At 46.0% G+C, this 21,648-nt stretch overlaps 1 protein-coding gene across 5 annotated transcripts in view; it reads right to left on the bottom strand.

The window, feature by feature from the left end:
• KSR1 (kinase suppressor of ras 1) overlaps positions 1–14,655 on the bottom strand; it is a 230,070-nt gene extending 215,415 nt beyond the window's left edge. For all 5 annotated transcript variants that reach the window (XM_074189015.1, XM_074189014.1, XM_074189012.1 and 2 more), the window contains exon 1: positions 14,416–14,655. In XM_074189015.1, coding sequence (XP_074045116.1) covers positions 14,416–14,655 — 240 coding nt within the window. The remainder of the gene's footprint in view (positions 1–14,415) is intronic.
• Positions 14,656–21,648: the final 6,993 nt, after the last annotated feature.

Below are 21,648 nucleotides of genomic sequence, written 5' to 3'. Positions count from 1 at the left end.
ACATATTTCTTCTCATGCTCCCCACCTCCTGACCAGGAGGTGATGGACTTAAGATATATAAGGAGATTTTGTGGACATGGTAAATGCAGAAATTTGTTACACTTGACTAACAAACAAGGATTTGGGGTATTTTTTATATTTTTTTTTATCCCAATGTGTGTGGTGGAGTGGAGAGGGAAGAGGAAGAAAAACTTGATTTTTATTAATTGAAAAAAAGTAATTTAAAAAAGTCATTTTTCTTCATTTCTCATTTCTTCATTTTTCCTAACTTGACCCAAACCCTCAGCTGGACCTGCTCAGCAGAGCCTCCTTTCACACAACTCATCTCAGAAAGATGGATGAAAACTTATCTTATTAGGGGATAGGTGGTTCAGGGCCTTTTAGTGACTCAAACCAGGAGAGGGGTTTTTCACAAACAGGTAATAATGAAACTATTGTCTTCCCTCATTAGTTTGTAAACTCCAAGAGGGCAGGCACTATTTTTCTTTAGGGCTTATCACAAATAAGTAAATGATTTCTGTTGTCTTTTGGTGTTTAGCTTGTTTGCTTTTGCTTTGTTTTCAGTTTTAAAGGATCCTTAAGAGACCCCATTTTAGGTTGTCTTGACAGAAATACTGGAAAGGTTATTTCCTTCTGCAGTTCATTTGACAGATGAGGAAACTGAGGCACAGAAGGTTAAATGACTTGCCTGGGGTCACACAATTAGAGTCAGAGGTTGGGTTTGAATAAGTGTTTACTGACTGACTGACTGACCAACATAGGACAAATAATTCCCTCTTAAACGGTTCTGTTCTACTGGGGTCCATTAGAATGGGAGCTCCTGGACAAAAAGAACAGTTTTTGTCTTTCCAAAGTTTCTTCAGAGCTTGATCCAGGGCTTAGAACCTCCTTAATGAATGCTTGCTGACTATAAAATGAGGAGACTGGACTCTGATCTCTAAAGTCCCTTCCAGTCTCAAGATTGTAGACTTGGAGGGACCTCAGAGCTCCTATAGTCCAATCCCTGCATTTTACAGATAAAGAAACTGAAGTTCCAGTAGTTAAATGGCTTGCTCAAGGTCACACAAATATTAAATGAGAAGGGCAGGATTCAAACACTTGTTCCCCCAACCCCAAATCTCTTTCCCACTGTACTATTCATGAAAGAGAACAGCATCCCTGGAGTTCCAGAATTCTAGAATAAAGAAAACCAGGCTGCCTGCCATCTGAAACCACCCACTCCAATCCACAACTATCCCAGGCTCCTCTCATAAAGGAGCAATGAATTCCTCCAGTCTTGTTCATTGTTTTCCCCAAGTGGGAACCTCTGGGTCCCCCAGAAGCACAGACCAGAATTAGACCCCTCACCTCAACCCAACCCAACCCCAAGCAATCTGCAATCCAATTTGTCCCTTCATATATGTCAGAAAAACAATATAACTCAATAAATAGTCTTATCTTAGTAGTTTACAGGAGAAATGCAAGGGCATATGGGTTTGTCCCTTGGGGGTAAAAAGGGCAGAGGTGTCCACTAGAGAAGAAACCCTTGATTGTGCTTGACTTTTAATCAGGGTCCATTAGCCATACATAGTCAGGAATATATCAGATTCATAGACTCTAGTAATGAATTCATCTACAGAGCTTGGAAAAATCACTCAGGCCTAGAGATTTGGCAAAGCTAGCTACTTTGACTAGAGAAAGACCACGGAGTAGGCAGTGGTCTCCTGGAGGACAATGGCATGTGAATAAGTGGGCTATGTATAAATATGAGACAGACGATGGTGTCATTTCCAGAGAGGTAATAGTTAAATCCATGGAACTTGATGAGATGGCCAAGTGAGAATATGTTCAGGGTGTCTTTAGTGTAGTTTTATGGAAACCTATAAAAGACAAGTTAAGAATTCAACAAAAGAAAAATAAAGAGAACACAAGTAAGATTTAGAGTGAAGGGCACTCTAGGTGGTACATGAAGGAACACCACTGAGTTCAGATGCAGCTTCAGAGTTACTAGCTGTATGACCCTGGGCAAATCACTTAACACTGATGAAAGGAAGGGAAGGAGGGGAGGAAGGAGGAAGAAGGAAGGAAGGAAGGAAGGAAGGAAGGAAGGAAGGAAGGAAGGAAGGAAGGAAGGAAGGAAGGAAGGAAGGAAGGAAGGAAGGAGGATTGGAAGGGAGGGAGAGAGGGAGAAAGGGAGGGAGCAAAAAAGATGCTTTCTCTGCTTCCTGGAATGTGTGTTTGTGTAAGAGAAATTGAGGCAACAGAGAAAGAGCAAAGAAAAGACGGCATTGATTACAGTAAGGAAGGAGACAGTTCTGCCAGTTGTAGCATTACCCCACAGATCATGGAACTTAATCCTTTCATTTTATTGTTTGTTTTTGGTGGGGAAGGCAAATCGGGGTTAAGTGATCTGCCCAGAATGACCGTTAATAAGTGTCTTGAGGCTGGATTTGAACTCGGGTCCTCCTGACTCCAGGACTGGCTCTCTATTCCCCCTGTACCAACTAGCTGCACCTCCCTTCCATTTTACAAATGAAAAGACTGAGGTCCAGGGAGGCAGTAATTTATCCTAGGCCATCCAAATCCAAGGTAGAACAGTCAGAATTTGAACCCAGATCAAAAGTTCTTTCCATTCCCACATGCAGCTGCCTCTTCAAAGTTATAGAAAGAAAGCTGTCCTTTTTGGCTCAGTGCCTCCCTACTTTCTCACTTCCCACTCACTTCTCAATCCTTTGCAATCTGGCTTCCATCCCTATCCTTCCATTGAAGCTGCTCTCTCCCTAAGGTCACCCAAGATCTCTCCATGGCAACATGCAGTGGTCTTTTGCAACCCCTCTTCATCATTTGTCCCACTTGCCCACCCCTCGCCTTTTAGATACTGTCTTCTCCCTGGATTTTAGAGATGCTGATCAGTTCTAGTGCTCCTCCTTTGGATGTCAGCTCTTTCTCAATCTACTAAGCATGATTCTTCACCCTGATTCCCCAGAGCTCTGACTTGGGTTCACATCTCTCTATTCAGGGTCTCCCAAAAGTCTTTGTGTGGTTTTAAGATTTTAAATAACTTAAAAAGGAATAGCTAAGATAAAAATAATAAAAAAAAAAATAGCTAAGACTTTTGGGATACCTTGACTGTCTTCTCATTTGGTGATCTCATCAATTCCCATAAATTTAATTATCCCCTCCCCAGAGATATCTCCATGGTCTAGCTTTGTAGACAGGTCTTTCCACTAAGCCAGGTGACTCAATTGTCTTCCTTGATCAATGCCACAACAATAGGGTCCATGCTATCCTATTTCATAAGCACCTCAGTACAACTAGAATGATCCCAATCATTCTTCAGCCATTGACCATCTGTCTCCTAGACACCCTCAATCACTTCAAAATTCTTAGAGGCTCTAATTCCCTTTAAGGTAGGTCTCATACCCCACCTCGGTATTTGACAACCCCCCCCCCATCCTTTGTAAGGATCTGGTTTTTATTTATTTGTGCACATAATTTAGAATTTAAGCACCCTGAGGGGAGGGACCATCATCCCTAGCACTTTCTACACTACCAGGAGAAATAGGGATTTGAGCTGGAAAGGTCACACCATTTACACAGGAGAAAACTGAGACCCATAGAAGTTAACAGATTTGTCCAATATTATCTAACTAAAGGGGGCAACTAGAACCCAGGTCTGCCCTGATTTCAAGGGAGACATTTCCCTGGGGATGAAAAATGATTTATCTATTGACTGACTGGGCATCAGCCATTGGTCATCAGCAAGACAAAGAACTACCAATCTCCCATACTCTTTAGGCCACAGGTCTGACTCTTCAGGATGTCTATGTCCAGTTTCCCCTTTATCAAAATGTTGAATGATCCTGTACACTCAAGTCCCTTCAAATTCTCTCTCTCTCTCTCTCTCTCTCTCTCTCTCTCTCTCTCTCTCTCTCTCTCTCTCTCTCTCCCCTCCCCCCTCTTCTCTCTCCTTCCTTTCTTCCCCTTCTCTTTCTTGTCTCTTTTCTCTCTTCTCTTCCTTTCTTCTCTTTCTTCTCTCTCCCTCTCTCTTCTCTTTTTTCTTCTTTTCTTCTTCTCCCTCACTTTTTCTCTTCTTTATCTCCTTCTCTTTTTCTCTCCTCTTTCTCCTTCCTCTTTGCTCTCCCCCTCTATCTTCTCTCACTCTCCTTTCTTCCTTCCTCTTTTCTCTATCTTCTTCTTCTTCCTCCTCATCTCTCCTCTCCCCCCTTCTCTCTTTCTTTTTATCAGGTGAGGCTGGCACCTAGCCCAGCCTGCACTAGTACCTATAATAGTAATTGTATATTAGTAATAGGGACAGAAAGCAATTTGCCCAGTTGGAAGGCAACTGAGCAGCAAAGTGAAGTCAACACATAGAGAATGAGCCTCCAGGACCCTGGAATCCAGAGGCCCTTGCACACTTATCTCTTCCATAGAGTCTTTGCTGATCCACACCCCAGTGCTCCCTCCCTATAATGTATCCCCACTGCCCTAAAAAGAATGAGTATTTACTGTTTACTTATATTTTCAAAATCAGCTAGGTAGAGTAGCTATAGTCCAGATCTCAGAATCAGGAAGCCCTGCAGTCAAGTCCATTCTCTGATAGATCTATACTGGTTGTGTGACCCTAGACAACTCCCTTAATCTCCCAGTGGTCTAAAGAATTCTCTGAGTCAAAAATTCACCTTTTTTTTTTTACTCCTCTGGCAGCCTGGTGAAGCCCCTGGACCCCTCCTCTAAATCATGTTTTTAAATATGTAAATATATTTTATAAATATTAATAGCAACAGTATTTAATATAAATTGTGTCATCAATTAATATTAATATACAATACATATTACTTTAAATATAAACATACATTTACAAAGGAAATCAGTTATACTAAAATGTAGTTATTGAAATATTTCTTTTTTAAAAAATTTAAATTTAATTTAAGAAAAAAAATTTTTTTTAAATCTTTAAAAAAAAAGTTCACAAATTTCAGGTTAAGAAGATCCTGTTCAAGATCATAAGTGGGACGGCTAGGTGGCTCAGGGGATAGAGCACCAGCCCTGGAGTCAGGAGGACCTGAGTTCAAATCCGACCTCAGACACTTAATAATGACCTAGCTGTGTCACCTTGGGCAAATCACTTAACCCCATTTGCCTTGCAAAAAAAAAAAAAAAAAAAAAAACCAAAGATCATATGTGGCAGAGAGGTAGCAACCTGCACTGGTAGGGGAGCCTCCTCACCAGGGAGATCCCTAAATCTAGACTAGGGAAATCACAGCTCCAGACTGTCCATATCATTTCTCCATCCCAAATGTCTTGCTTTGCTCGTGTCTTTGCATTCCTAGCACCTAGCACCCAGTAGGTAATAAATAAATGCCAGATTGCTCTAGATTCAAATCTTTACCTCTCATTGCTTGCAGTAACTTGAACAAATCACTTCTCCTTTCCTCAGTTTCCTCCTTTAAAAAATGTGAGGCTTGGTCTCTCTAAGGCATCTTCCAGTTCTAAATTCTAGAAAATCTAAAAAACCCTGGGCCTACAGTTGTCAGGGCCTGGAAAGGGTCACAGATCAGGAGCATCCCACATTCATGTTGAGATTTCTCCAACTGGCTAATTCTACAGGTAGATGCTAGCTTCAGGGTTTTCTCCCTCCCTCTTGAAAGACTCAAAAATAAATGAGTGAATTAATGAATGAATAAATGAGATTGAATAAATAAATGAATTAAGAAATAGATATAACTAAATAAATGAATGAATACATAAATGATAGGAAGATCTCAAGTGATTGAGATAAGCCAAGGTCACCATTTGGCATTGCATTGACTAGGTCTGTTTCTACAAGTTTTTCTACTTTTTAGAACGACCTGTAAGTTCTCTGCCCAAGAAGACAAAGAATGCCCCGGTTTGGCCCTCTTCTAAAAGTCTGACATGATCAGAAGACGGGCGGACAAATGAAGAAGGCAGTAGGGAAGTCAAAATCCCTAGAAATCGGTCACATGTTTGGCCAAGCTCCTGGCTATGTCATTGGTGAGGTAGGCTGGTAGACTTCCTCCTAAATCAACTCTCCTGGGCTGGAGGAAGCAAGAGCCAGGGGGCTTGGGATCATTTTTAATTGCTCTCTATCTAGAGGGAAGTTGGTTATGCTTGTAATCAGACATCCTGATTTCAAGTTCTGATCTTGCCAATTCTGAGATGTGGGGTATCTTGGGAAAGTCAGAGAAACAGGATGACTGGCTCCCTGAATGGGGAGCTGGGGAGGAGCAGATCATCAGCTCCCACCTGATGAGGAACAAATGGTCATTCAGGTTCTGCTAGAAAACCCCTGGCCTCCTCCCCCCAGCAGGAAGTCACTTCCCTGGCGGAACAGGTCTCATTGGGAAGGAAGTCTTTTTTTTTTCTTTTTCAAATAAATCCCCCTCTTTGCAGCTTTTTCCTACCATTCATTGCTCCTCATCCCTTAGAGACCAAGCATCACACAGCTAATCATGAGACAGTGGATGGTTTCAAATCCTGTTTCTGACATGTGTGACCTTGGACTAGAATTTTGCTCCATAATTCTGGCATACACTCTGTAGGGAGGTTGGGCTGAAATGGCCTCTGAGGCCTTTTCCAGCTTGGGAACAATCATCTTGCTATCTACATCTGACTGCGAGCCCCACAAAAATTGGAAGACGTCTCTCATGTCCCCACTAAGTCCCATCTTCTCCAGCCTGAAACAACCATGGAGGTTGGTCGACTAATTATCACATTGTATAGACCTGAGGTCTTTCCCCAACTGGGCAGTAAGCTGTCCAGTTTATCAACACCTTTCTGAAACTGTAGGGTCCATCATGGGATGCTACCTTGAGATACGGATGAACCAAGGAAAAGTATAATTGCACCAGCAGCCCCCCAAGTCGTATTTTCTACCTTCCTCTCTCTCATACAATCTCTTGCCCCATCAGAGGGCAGAGGCTCTGCACCTCCTTGCTCAGAATCCTGCTATTTCATATTTCAGCCTCTTTTGTCATCTAAGAAATAAAGAAAATAACACACCTTCTAGTCAACTTCTGGGCTCCCAAGACCAGAGAAATGAGAATAGTATGGGCTCTCCCAGTAGGCAGTCCTTAGGTATTTTTGTGTGGTGTGGTGGCTATAATCAGATCTTGAGTAGCTGTTTCAAGTATGACACCCTCTGAAGGAGGAACTCCTCTCACATTGAGAAAACTAGTTATTTAGGGAAACAGATGAGGTCAACCTTGACCACTAGTCAGCACATTCCAAATTCACCCTCCCTAAGTACAAAGAGGAAGATATTGTCAAATGAATGCTGAACTTGAAACCAGACCCAAGTCCAAAACCATGCCAAAGATCCCCCCAGGAGATACACACAAAGTGAAGAACCCTTGACCTCCACCCAAAGACACCTGTCGCTGCAAAGACCTAGGGTAGAGGAATTTTCTCAACTCTCCTGCAGGGTCAACCTTCTTGTCTTACACCAGTTAATTAGTGTAGGGGTTCAGTTTGAATCCTGCCCCAGCCCGAGGCAAATCCTTGATCCTTTCTGGGTCCCCTTTTCCTCACATGTAAAATGGAGATATTAGCAGGACCATCCTCACTGGCTTTTTGTAGTTCAAACAAAATAAGGTATGAAAGTGCTATAAAGCGGCTCTATGAATGTAAACCTCTATTGTGATCTACCCATCAACCTTCTGTTCATTACTTCTGCACCCCCAGAGCCAAGTTCTCAACCCCAACAGTAGGAATTTGAATAAATGTTGGATGAATTGAAACCTGACTGACACATAGTAGGTGTTTTAATAAAGGTTTGCTGAATTGCTACTGTATAGAAAAGCACTCTCTTAGCAGTAACAAAGGATTGGGTCAATATTATCCTGGAACAAGTCCAAGACCTGGGAATGTGAGATGGTGAGGAGGCTGACATTCAATTTTACATTTTATTTCATGAAATATGTATCCAGATATACATAATGTGTGAATGACACTTGAAGGTTTGCAATGCACTTTCCTCACAAAAGACTGAGAGAGTTAGTCCAAGTATCACTCCAGATGGCCAAAGAGTTAGAGGGGACCTAAGAAGCCATTTTGTCCAACCCCTCATTTTACAGAAGAGGAAACTGAGGCACAGGGAGGTTAAGAAACCTACAGGTCATAGATTGGAGCTAGAAGGGACCTCAGAGACCATTTTGTTCAACTCCTCATTTTACAGAAGAGGAAACTGAGACATGGGGCGATATAGTAACTTGCCCTGTTCCTTGTTCCTCTAACTCCAAGTCCAGTGTACCGCACTGTCTCTAAGTTAATATTGCTCTCATTAGCCACTGTACTAAATCAATGATTTCTATCAACCGTTTCCCAGTTTTTCTTTGAATCTTTGACCTGAAAGGGATAAGTAATTTTAATTCTTGTAAAAAAAAAATACCTTTCCAGAGGGAAAAAACTGAGACCCAGAGAAGGAAAAACACAGTATGTTAATAGTACAGATGAGATTCAATCATCCCATCCAATAAATATTTATTAATCCCTTACTATGTGCCTCAAGAGACAAAAAAAAAAGCTTGCCCTCAAGGAGCTTACAATATGATTGGAGAGACAATATGCAAACAAAATTATACAAAGCAAGCTCTGTATATGATAAATGGAACTAATTAGCACTAATAAGTGCTACCATTAAGGTGTGCCTTTTCATTAAGAGATCTTAATTTAAAAAAAAAACATTTTAATCACACTCAAAAAGAGAAGGGTTGAGGAAGGCTTCCTGAAGGAAGTGGGATTTAGGTGGGACTTATGGGAAACTAGGGTGGTCAGCAGACATGAACCAAGGTCATAGAATCCCAAAGTCACCAATTTTGACTTGGAAGGGATCGCTGGGGAAGGGACCTTGGGGAAGGAGTCTGGCAACCAGCCCCAGAAAACCTAGAAGACATTTTCCACCCCTCCTGTTGTGTCATCTCTCTGGGCTTTTGCATACACCTCTGAAACATGGGAATCCCAAAGACAAGTCTCCCGGTAGAATTGTCAGTTCTTAATTATTACTATCATTGTCAACTGGGACCAGACTGGTGATTTCAGTGCTATAGATAGAACCCCCTTTCTACCACTTACTGATGGACACTTGCTCTCAGAAAGTCTTTGAAAATTGCCTGGAACCTGGGGGTTTTCAGTAACTTGCCCAAGGTCACAAAGTCACACAGAGGCCAGAACTGAACCTAGGTCTCTATGTCCTACTCTATGCTGCTCTCTAATTATTACTATAAGAAAAATAAATAATAGCAGCTTTCTTTTATACATAAAATATCTTTACAAAGGATTTCGTGGACATTCTAGATATCATTCTAGATATTCATCTGTCCCCAGCTAAATGGAGAGAGTCTGTCACCAGGAGGCTGGCCACCAACCATGGGCTTTTTTCAGTCACACGGTCTCAAGATGCCAGGCCAAGTAAAGTAGCAATAGTCGATCTATGCCTGTGGAGGGAACACCCACACCGATAAGCTGGGCAGCCCTCAAAGGATTTTTAGTTAAAAGAGGATAATCATAGTGGCACTACCTACCTCAGGGAGCTGCCAAGGGGATCAAGAGAGAGAATGTACTTTGGGAAAGTGCAAATGAAAGTTGCTATTATTAGTCTTCAAAATAACTGACTAAGGTTTACAAAGGCCTTTACATATATGTATAGACAGATGTGTGGTTTATAGATAAATCTACATTTTATTATATATAATTTTATATATTTGTTTTATGCATACATATGCTTATGTACACATATACAAATATGTATGAATGTATTTATATATGTATTCATATAAAGATATAGATATATAGAGACCTAGCCACATCATTTAACCTCTGTTTGCCTTGGAAGCAGATAGCTCAATGAAAATGGCACTGTATCTGAATTCAGGAAGAAATGAATCTAAAATCTGACCTCAAATACTTACTAACTATATTAACCCTGGGCAAGTCACTTAACCTCTTGTTTGCCTTAATCCACTGGAGAAGGAAATGGCGCTCCAGTATCCTTACCAAGAAAACCCCAAGGACAATAGGATCCTTGGGGTCATGAAGAGTCAGACCCAACTGAACAACAAATATATGGCTCTCCAATTCCTTCAACACACTGCCAACTCAGCAGATAGATGGAGAGATTTAGAAATACACTTGGCTAGGTGGCGCAGTAGATAGAGTACCGGCCCTGGAGTCAGGAGAAATGCACTTTTATGTATGTACAAATTAGTGACCCATATAATAACTATCATTTGTATAGTGGCAGGAAAATTTGCAAACATTTTAAATATATATTATCTTACTCGTTCCTAAAAACTTCCCTGTTAAGTAGGTGCTATCTCTACTTTACAGAAGGGGAAAATGATGTCGGAGAAGTTAAGTGACTTGCCCAGGGTCACACAATTCATAAACATTTGAGACAGGACATGAATTTACATCTTCCTGACGCCTAGGTCCCAAGACCTCCACCCAGGACACTAAAGCTGGAGGGGACTTCACGGGCATCAAATTCAATCTCCCTTCTTCTCCCCAGCCCCCCACTTTCTCCCACTCCAATATAAACATTTTGAGGACTCTCTTTTCTCTTTGATTACACAAGATAAGCCCTTTGACCAGACCTGGCTTTGACAAGAGCAGTCCCAATGATGCAAGGAGTTTAACTAGAGGCTGATTCTACAGAACTGGAGAAATCCCAGCTAGGCCATCTCTGAAGACACAACTTGGGAATTATTGCTCGGCTTCTCAGAGAGAGAAACTGAGACAAAGACAGAAACAGAGACTGACAGAGATAAAGAGAGAGACAAAGACTGAAACGGAGACAGAGACAATGACAGAAAGACAGAGACAGAGAAAGGTGGATAGATTAGACAGAACTTTAAAAAGCACCCTCTTGATACTGTGAAAGTGCTCTGGAAAGCCAAGGGGCTCCCAAACGGGCACCTCTTCCTCCTCACTATCTCCACCAAAAGGGCCCTCTTGTGAGAGTCACAGCATCTGGTGTAAGGAGACACTAGCACCATCTTCTTTCTGACCTGAAAATATCACAGTCTCTTCTTTTAGGGACACGGAAAAGAATCTGGATTCATCTTGGGGAGAGAGAGGACAAAGAACTGAGTCTTTCCCCCTCATTTCCATTGCAAATCCTCTATGATCCCTGGGGTGTTTCTAGCTGCTTTGGACAAAATCCCTATCCAAATGATATAACCTAAGAACACAGAGGGAAGGTCAACAGACAATCCAGGGAACTTAACTGGCAATGGGATGGTTTGGGGCTGTGGATGATCCATGCAATGGTTAAAAAAAAGGGGGGGGGGGACAAACAGGAAATTGTAACCATCCATTTCTATAGATCCTGAAGGTTAGCAAAGCTCTCACAGTAACTAATAAGGTGGGAATAACAGAGGTTATTTAACTGTAGGAGTCATTATTCCTGTTTTTTACAGATAAAGCAACTTGGCCAACCAAAATGGCCTTCTTGATGTCCCTCACAAACCACTCTCCATCTCAGCACCTTCACACGGACCTTTACCCAAGGAAACAGGAGGAAGCAAAATATAGGACAAAAGGTATTTGATCTTAAGTCAAAAAAAAAAAACAGAATTCTTTCACCACTTTCCTGTGTGACCTTGGATAAGTCATTGGGGCTCAAATCCCTTGTCTATAAAATGGAGTAGGAACTAAAAAAAGAGCCACTTCAGTTTGAAATCTATGGACCAAGGTGTCTGGGGGTAGAATTTGAACCCAGGATTGCTGCCTCAGAATTAGGGTTCCAAACTGAGGACAAGATTTTGGAGAAAGAGGAGAGGAGCCTACACCCTCTGTTCACTTGGATGAGAATAGGGATTTTTTCCCAGCCAGGCTGCTTCTTTCACCCCTATCTCTCAGAATTGAATGGTTCTATGATGGTCCAGTGCCCCCTCCAGAGGACTGTTTAGCCTCTGACTCTGATAAACACCCTTGGATCTCAGTAGTATTCGAAACCTGCTTGGTACAGTCTAAGGGGCCAGAGAGCCTGTTCTTTCTGCTTGGGAATGAAGAAGGACAACCATTATTATTATTAGTATTAGTATTATTATTAATCTGCTTGGTGTGACTAATAATAATCCTGATAATAATAATGGTTGTCCTTCATCGGGAGTTGATGCCGAGACAAGAAAAACTGGATGTGAGTGAGGGGGAGCTGCGCTAAGTCGCCAGCCTCACTCTCTCCTCCAGAGCCATCTGGGTGGGGTGACCAGATAGGAATCAAGGATTAGAGATGACCCCGGATGCACACAGGTTAAGTGATTTGCCCAAGGTCACACAGCTAGTAAGAGTCAAGGGTCTGAGGCCAGATCCAAACTCCCATTCTCCGGACTCCAAGGCCAGGGCTCTGTCCACTGGACTAAACACCAAAGAAGGGGACCACCAGCATCTCTTCCAAGAAAAAAGATTCTCTCTCCTCCACAAAGAGCACTTGAACATCAAGTCAAGAAAAAAAGGAGAAGGAAAGGAGGACGAGTCATTGTAAGAGAAGAAAGTTCACACGGAAGGCCCCAGTCAACACTGTGACCTTTACAGAAACAGATTTCTGAAAGAAGGGGGAGCAGTCTGTACCCCAGGTTCTCTGGGATGACAATGTGGATTTTTCAGTGGCTGACTCAGTTAGAGAAGTAAAGACCCCTCCTCCTTTATTCTGGCTGGTTCTCTATCAGCTGACCAATAATTAGGTAATAACAGGAACCACGGTTTTAGTATGGTGTTTTGGGGACGCTGAGGAAAGAGGGGGAAAAGCTTCCTGCCCTATGAACTCGTCTGATCCCAATGTTGGACGAATAACCTCTCCCCAAGCCCAGAGGCCATTCCCTAAGAAGCACCCCAGAAATTAAACCTTGGAAAGTCACTGGCCAGACCCAGCCTTTAAAGTCTCTGGAGGAAAGCAGTTTGGAAAGGAGGAACTTATCTTCACCCCCCTTGACTGTGAACCCCGGTGGTGGGGGAGGGAAGAAGAAGAGGGGGAAGTGAAGGGGAGGGACGGACCCTCAGACCCCAACTCCCTTCTTACATGGTTCTTCGGACCCCAGCTGAGCCTCCACTTCCCTTGGAGAGAGTGGAAGGGGCTGTCGTTTAACACCCACCGGAGCAGCGTTCCCCCACCCCAAGCACGAGTGCCCCTCGGTGCCAGTCTTCCCCACACAAGGGCCATGTTCCCAGCAGAGTCTGCCCAAGCCAAGGTCCATTTTGGGTGGAAGTCGGAGGAACAGAAGGTGGGTAATTGTTTTGATTAGCTTAATACCATGGTAACCCGATGGCCCGGCAACAAATGACTGGAGGAGAGAAGCGCCGATTCAGCAAGAAAAAAAAAACCTGTATTTTTGAAGGGTGATGCAAAGCAAAGCGGCTGGTGGAGGGGGTGCTGCAGGGACCCTGGGGGGCAGTAAAGAGAGATGTGGGGACCATGGAGGAGTGGGGGGGAGGAAAGTAAAGAGATGTGGGGACCATGAGGGGAGAAATAGAGATGTGGAGACCCTGGGGGGGAGAGATGGGGACCCTGGAGGAGTGGGGACCCTGGTGGGGTAAAGAGAGAGATGGGGACCCTGGAGGAGATGGGGACCCTGGAGGAGTGGGGGGGGGGAGTAAAGAGATGTGGGGACCATGAGGGGAGAAAGAGAGATGTGGAGACCCTGGGGGGGGAGAGAGATGTGGGGACCCTGGGGGGTTAAAGAGAGATGGGGACTGTGGAGTGGGGGGAGGGAAGTAGAGAGATGTGGGGACCCTGGGGGGGAGAGAGATGTGGGGACCCTGGGGGGGTTAAAGAGAGATGGGGACCGTGGAGTGGGGGGAGGGAAGTAAAGAGAGATGTGGGGACCCTGGGGGGAGGAGATGTGGGGACCCTGGGGGGGTAAAGAGAGATGAGGACCATGGGGAGGAGTAAAGAGATGTTGGGACCCTGGGGGGGGGAGATGGGGACCCTGGACGAGTGGGGACCCTGGTGGGGTAAAGAGAGATGGAGACCCTGGAGGAGTGGGGGGGAGGGAAGTAAAGAGAGATGTGGGGACTATGGAGGGGGAAGAGAGATGTGGGGACCCTGGGGGGAGTAAAGAGAGATGGGGACCCTGGGGGAGATGGGGACCCTGGGGGAGTGGGGGGGAGGGAAGTAAAGAGAGATGTGGGGACTATGGAGGGGGAAGAGAGATGTGGGGACCCTGGGGGGAGTAAAGAGAGATGGGGACCCTGGGGGAGATGGGGACCCTGGGGGAGTGGGGACCCTGGGGGAGTGGGGACCCTGGGGGAGGGGGCCCTGGAGGAGGGGGACCCTGGGGGAGTGGGGACCCTGGGGGAGTGGGGACCCTGGGGGAGGGGGCCCTGGGGGAGGGGGCCCTGGGGAGGGCGCTGGGGGAGGGGCCTGGGGAGACGCTGCGGGGCCACGGGGGGCGCGGGCCGGGGTCCCGGGGCGCCTACCTCCAGGGTGCGGATCTCGTGCTGGGTGAGGTCGTTGGACACGGCGCACTTGGTGCGGAGCCCCCGCAGGCTGCCCAGCGAGATGTCGATGAGCTTCTGCAGCTGGCCGCACTGCTGCAGGGCGCGCGCCCCGGCGCCCCCCGCGCCCCCCGCGCCCCCCGCGCCCCCCGCGCCCCCCGCGCCCCCCGCGCCCTCCCTCTTCTCCCCCATGGCCGCGGCTCGCCGCGCCGCTCTATCCATGCCTCGGCATCGGGGCCCGGGGCCGGGGCGCGCGGCGGGAGGAGCCCGGAGCCACCGCCGGCCGGAGCTCGCTGCCCGCCCGCCGCGCCTCCGCCGGCGCCTCGCGGGCTCTGCGGGCTCGGCGGCGCTCGGCTCGGCTCGGCTCGGCGGCGCTCGGCTGCGCTCGGCTCGGCGGCGCTCGGCTCGGCGGCGCTCGGCTCGGCGGCGCTCGGCTCGGCTCGGCTCGGCTCGGCGGCGCTCGGCTCGGCGGCGCTCGGCTCGGCGGCGCTCGGCTCGGCGGCGCTCGGCTCGGCGGCGCTCGGCTCGGCGGCGCTCGGCTCGGCTCGCGGGCGCTCTCCGGCGGGGGCCGCGGGGGCCGCCGGGACTTGTAGTTCCGGGCCGCGCACCTGCCGCCGCGGGACGGCTCCGCCCCCCGGCCCCGCCCCCCGGCCCCGCTTCCTCTATCCGGACGTCCGAAGCAGCCGGTGCCCCGCCCCGCCATCCCCGAGGCCCCGGGGCCGCGGCCGGGCCTCTCTGACCCCGGGCTCGGCCCCGGGGCGGGACAGAGGCGGCCGCGAGGCCTCTTGCCCCTTGGGCCGGGGGGGGGGGACCCCGCCGTGTGACCTTGGGCAAGTCACTGAACCCCGCTGCCCGGGCGCAGCACCCACCTCCGGGGCGGGGGCGGATCAGACAGCGTCTTAGCACCCAGCGCCGATTCCGTGCCCTCCCGGAGCCCCTCAGCGGCCGCTGTTGCCCACCCGGGACCTCTGCCCCTCCTTATAACCCCCTCAGCCTCGCCCAGCTGGTGCAAGATGGCACCAAGCGGCCGAAGAAGGCGGAATGAGCTCCAGGACCCCCGTCCCTCCCCCACCCCCATTCCCAAGCCCGTCTCCCACCTTTTCCCTAGAAGCCCCCTCCTTTTGAATGCCAACTATATACATTTCTGGCTCCCATTGTTCAGGCCGATGGCTACATGGGGGGGGGCAGTCTGCCTGAGAGGGTGGGATCAGGGCCCCCGGCCCAGGGACGTCTCGGACCTGGAAGACTTCGGAGCTCTGGGAGTCACACTTCTAAAGATGAGAAAGTCGGTCCATAAAGGCCTGAGATGACTCCCTCAGAACCCCAAAGCTCGGGGCCTTGATCGCCCATCACGGGTTCACAGCTGGACAGGGGACTTCCAATCTGTCCACTCTTGAAGAAGCAGATCCAGAGAGGCCATCCCCTGCCCAGGCCCACACAATTGTTAAGTCTAGCCTTTGAAAAAAAAATCAGAATCTGATTTCAATGGCATTAGGAATTCCCAGAGAGGACACCCCCTCTGCCCATGCAGCCTTCGCAGATGCTCACCCAACGGAGACTTCCCTGGGCTGGCGAAAGCCAGGATCATGTGTCCTAGATGTATCGGGGAGACTTCCTAACTTCACATTTTCACCTCCTTTCGCTACACTCCCCCACAATCTGAACTCCCTTATTGTGGAGCCTCCATCAGCATATGGTGATAATAGGGATAGGAGAAACACTCCATGTTCTATATATACAGTCTTGTTCCTGAGAGTGCCCTTGCAGAAATAACATTCTGCATACATTCATTCATTCATTCAGGAAATATGCCAAACTATTTGGTTTGTAGGCGTTGAGAAAAGTCAGTCTTTGTATCTTTGAACCACCTAGCTTTGAACTTGCTGAGACCTTTAATAAATATTATTGAATTGAATTGAAATATGCATTAGCTACCTCCCACAGGGGCAACGCGGCAGGATGGCTGGGTATGTCTACCTGTGCAAAAGTCTGCAGGCCCCTGCTTTGGTGATGCCCTCTGAGTTTGTTTTCTCTGTCCATGACAAAATGAAGCTTGCCCAATCGAGAAAACCTCTGCTCGTTGTTCCATTGGGGCAGGCACCTCACTTCCACCCTAACACAGGAAGGATAGCTCCCAACATAAAGGGGCTTGGGATGGCCCAGAGACTGAAGGGAGGTAAGAGTTATCAACAATCCACTCTCCTCCAAAGACTAAGGCAGCTTCCTGCATGAACACAGCCAACAGCCAGTGGTAGTGACCAAAGAATTCTATTGGGCCCTCGAAGGACCCAGGGAGGGCAACCAGCCACCAGGACAAGTATTTGTTCCCTGGAGATCCTAGGAGTCACCCCCTTGGACTTAAAATGTCAAAGACCTGAACTCTGGACAATCTCCTCTGGATCTGTGACTTTTTCCTCTGCAGGCTTGGCCTCCTTCTGACTGAGTGGCTTTCGGTTTGGAGAAGAGACTCCCACACTTGAAAAACTAGGACTGGGGGCAGTTAGTCGGGGCAGTGGGTAGAGTACCAGCCCTGGAGTCAGGAGGACCTGAGTTCAAATCCAGACTCAGTCACATAATGATTACCTAGCTGTGTGACCTTGGGTAAGTCACTTGACCCCATTGACTTGCAAAAACAAAAAAAGATTTTACAAAACCTAGTACTCCTTTCAAAAGGGTGGAGGCCAACCTGTGCTACCAAGTCTCAGACAGTAGCCAAGTGGGAACATGGTCTACAGGGCCCCTAGGACTGAAGAAACCAGAGTCATCCTTTGCTTCTTCCAATATCCCCCCAGGGAGAAATTGCTATTTGTTCCAGTATCTTTGCTCTCTGGATAAGAAGTCCCGGTGACCCAGGGAGAACTTTTGGCTCCACTCTCACAAAAAGCCCTTTGTTCAGACTGTACTGGGTTTTAGTTTCCAGAAGGAATAACTTGATGCATGAAACCCATCTATTGATAACAAAACCAAAGCTTGAATTTCTAATGGGGAATTGTCAGTGAAAGAGAAAGGTTTCTTTTTCAAATGAGTTTCCAGGGCTAGGGGAGAGTCATTATCTTTTCTGCTATTATGGAAATTGTTTCCTGAGTCTCTCTGACCTTAATTCTGGAGACTTAAGTTGTCTAAAGGCTAAATGAAGGGGGGGGGGGATTCTTTGGGGGGAAAGGCTAGTCCCTTTGTCTTTGCTGTTGAGTGTTTGTTGTTCAGTTTTTTCAGTTTTGTCTGACTGTCTATGTGGGGTTTTCTTGGCAAAGAACCTAGAGTGGTTTGTCATTTCTTCTCTCCAGCTCATTTTACAGATGAGGAAACTGAGGCAAACAGGGTCTTGCCCAGGGTCAACAGCTAGTGTCTGAGGCTGGATTTGAACTCAGGAAGAAGAGCCTTCCTGAATCCTGGCTCCATGCTCTAATCCCTGCACCCCTGGCTGACATTTCTACAACCCTTCAAAGTTTTGGAAAACTCTTTACACATACCTATGGGGTCTTGAGAAGTCAGTAATGGTATAGAACTGGACTTATAGTCAGGAAGACCCAAGTTCAAATCCTGCTACTAACATTTATAATTCATGTGGTCCTGGGGGAGTCACTGTCACCTTTCTAAGACTCAATTATCCCATCAATAAAATGACAGAAATAATAGCATCACTCTTATAGAGTAGCTCATACCATAGATCAGGAGCTGGAAGGGACCTCAGAAACCATCCAGTGCAATCTCATTTTTAGGTTGAGGAAACCAAGTCCCAGAGTTACACTGGGAGGACCAAATGAGATAATATAGGTGTAGTGAGTATACCCTGATCTGAGTTTTCCACACTGAAGCTGCTGTATATTTTCCTCAAGGTTTTATGACTAACCTGAGAGGGTCAGAGGTTGTCTTTGACTTGGAGCTCCCCCTCCAGTTGTGTTTCCCCCTAGTAGGTCTCCAACAACCACTTGCCCCAATTCCATTTAGATTGTTTAATAACAATTAATTAAGGAATATTTTTACATAAAGTTTTCCAAATTTATTTTTTTTTGTTTTTTTATTTTATTTTTGCAAGGCAAATGGGGTTAAGTGGCTTGAACCCAGGTACTCCTGACACCAAGGCCGGTGCTTTATCCACTACACCACCTAGCCACCCCAGTTTTTCAAATTTAAATAAAGTATTTCAAAGATATGAAAAAGACAAAAATAGAGACATTCCCTCTCAATGACTGGCTCTCCTTATCACAATTTGGTTTCTGGGGTGAGTCAACTCAGACTTAACTCAATTTCTTCAAAGAACTGGTTGTAAGCAAGTTAAAGCCCAAATACTCCAAGGATGCCAAATGAGTCCTTACCTCAGCTCCTGCTGGGTTGGATCCCAAAGGTTACTCTCAAAGATTATTCCTTTCTCTTCATTGCATTGATTCTTCTGAAGGCTGCCTAAACTGGTTGTCCAGGGGTTCACTCTCCTGACCTTCAAAAACTCACAGACTTGTAACCTCCAGACTCTTTACCTAAAAAAATGGAAAAAAGCAAATGCAAACGACTCAGGTTCATTTCCTAGGACCACATGTCCACAGAGGGAAGAAGATCTGAGGTTTAGGAGTATTGTCTCTCCCATCAGTTGTATCAGACCAAAAGAGGACAAGTGGCTGAAACCTGGTAGAACCTTTTAAAGGGACCATTCATGCCAACAAGAAAAGAGGTTTCTCCTAACTATAAAGTGAGCAGACCAGAACCATTTACAGAATATCTATAGATGCTCCAAAAACTCTAAGACATTTCTATTACCTGTCATCACTACTCTCCTGAAGGCAGTCTTTTCCAAATAACAAATTTGCATCAGCACTTTCCAAACCACAAAGTACAATATAAATTTGAACTATTATCACCCTATCCGAATCTAACACCAACCATCAAGGTACTATACTATCGATCCCCATTTTATAAAGGAAGAAAACTGAGATTCCGAGTATGACCTGTCCACTGTCCCACAGCTAGAAAGGATCAGAGACAAGCTTGGTGTCCCAGGTTCTCCTAGTCCAACCTTCACACTCTTTGCCTTGTAGAGCAATCCCTCTCTATTTTGGAAAAGGCACTTCTCTCCTTTGTACCTCCGTTTCCTCACCTGTAAAAATGACCATTAAGTTCCCTTTCCTCATCAAGAGTTCAATCTGTCAGTAAAAACAAGGTCCAGTTGTTACGAGACTCAAAAAAAAAAACCAAGCATATGAAATATTTTTCAAACCTTAGAAGAGGAAATTCGAGGTTTTATTCTCCCTCTCTTTTCCCAGGTTCTCATTTCTGTTGGTTGCATCTGTTTATCCTTCTGGTCTCAACTCAGATTCGAGGAAAACAGAGCAAGATCATCAGAAACTATGGAGGTCGAGGCTGTTGGTTTGAATTCCCAACTCTGCTGTTTGCCAGGTGACCTTAAGTGAGTCACGATCTTCCTGGTTGCCTTGGTTTCCTCATTTTCAAAATAAGGGGATTAAGGTAAATCACCTCTAAGATTCCTCTATTTACCACCAGCTCTGCTCCTGATTCTCCAGATTTGTAGACATCCTCACCATCAGCCCATTCACGCTGGAGATGCTGCCACCTTATTGCCCCCTACTCCAACTGAGGAGTTCTTCCTCAGGACTGCCACTTCCTCAGGAGTGCCACCATCCACCACTACTATCCTGGCTCCTTTCCGATTCTTTTATCTCCACGCTCCTCCACATCAATCCTCCTTTCCCAGCTCCCTTTTATGTGTTGTCTTTCTCTATTAGAATGTAAGTTACTTGAGGATAGGAGCTCTTTGTCTCTCTCTGCCTTTTTCTCTCTTCCCTCCCTCCCTTTTCTCTTCACTCTCCTGTTTCCTCTTATTTTCTCTGGTTTTTTCTATATCTTTCTATGACTCTCTCTCTCTCTCTCTCTCTCTCTCTCTCTCTCTGTCTCTCTCTCTCTGTCTCTCTCTCTTGCTTGTGTAGATAGAACAATACAGCATTTGTTAGGTACTCTGATGTTGTTGGGGAGGGGGGAATATATTTGAACTGCTAAGAGAATGCAAAGACTTTATCTCCCATCTCAATGTGGGCACTCAGCTCCCAGATTCCATAGGGCAGAAGTTTCAGATATACAGTTTCCAACACTCCTAAGGGCAGCCCTTACTAGATTAAAATGTAATTAAAATGGAATCTAATTTTTAAAAACTTTAACAAAATAAATTAAAATACAATAAAAACAGTCTGACTTTCTCAAGGTCACATAACAAGTTAGTGATGATAGCAAGGAGGAGAAGCCTGGCTTTCCTGGTTCTCAGGTCCACAGACCCCCCCCCCCAACTTATCCAGGTCACTTTCACTTTTCTTAGAGGGCTGCTAATGAGTTGATAAATTAAATTTTGTCTTGTACTTTTGCCATAGACTTATGCCTTTCCTAAAGAAGTTTAAAATTAATCTAGCCATCCTCCTTTCAAATCCCTTGCCAAGAGTATTTCTTAGAAATCCCCCACAATTCATATGTGACCTTGAATAAATGACTTCCTCCTAGGCATTAGTTTTCTTCTTTGTAAATAAAGGAATTGGAAGAGCCAGTTGTAGGTCTGTGATGCTCTGACTAGGATTGATGAGATAGAAACATCTGCATTTTAACCACCAAGTAAGCTGGAATAACTCTACAGATTTATGTTATGAATCTGTTATCACTCCATTCCCCTTGAGCAGAGACTTACTGCACAGTCAGCATGCCCAGATGGTCTTTGCATCGTAAAAAGCAGTTTAATAAAAATGTTTAACATCCTGATGGTTGCCAGCCCTGCCAATAGGCAGAGGAGGCTACACCCACTCGGGACAGTTTGAGGAGCCCAGGGAGTAATGGTTCTTTGCCCAAGTACATAAGATCATAGACTTAGAACTAGAAAAACCATATCAAATCCAACCCTTTCACTTTAGAGAGCAGAAAACTGGGACCCAGGGTTGGCATATAGGATCATAGGTAGAGATTAAAGGGACCACAGAGGCCATCAATAGCCCACTCTCTCATTTTACAGAAGAGGAAAACTGAGGCTCAAGGAAATTGTATGATTATATTTCTAGAGCTGGAAAGAACATCAGAGGTCACCAAAACTACTCCATCTTTACAGAGATGGAAACTGAGGCTCAAGATTCAGTGACTTCATTCCCCCTTTGCCTGTGCTTCTGAAGCTTCATACTTTTCCACCATGATCTAGCTGCCTTCCCACCCTGGAAAAACCCCTCAGTATAGGGC

Source organism: Macrotis lagotis, chromosome 5 (genome assembly GCF_037893015.1).
Source record: "Macrotis lagotis isolate mMagLag1 chromosome 5, bilby.v1.9.chrom.fasta, whole genome shotgun sequence".
Taxonomy (NCBI): domain Eukaryota; kingdom Metazoa; phylum Chordata; class Mammalia; order Peramelemorphia; family Peramelidae; genus Macrotis; species Macrotis lagotis.
The sequence above is the reverse complement of the archived record's forward strand: the minus strand, read 5'-3'. Positions and strand labels throughout refer to the sequence as shown.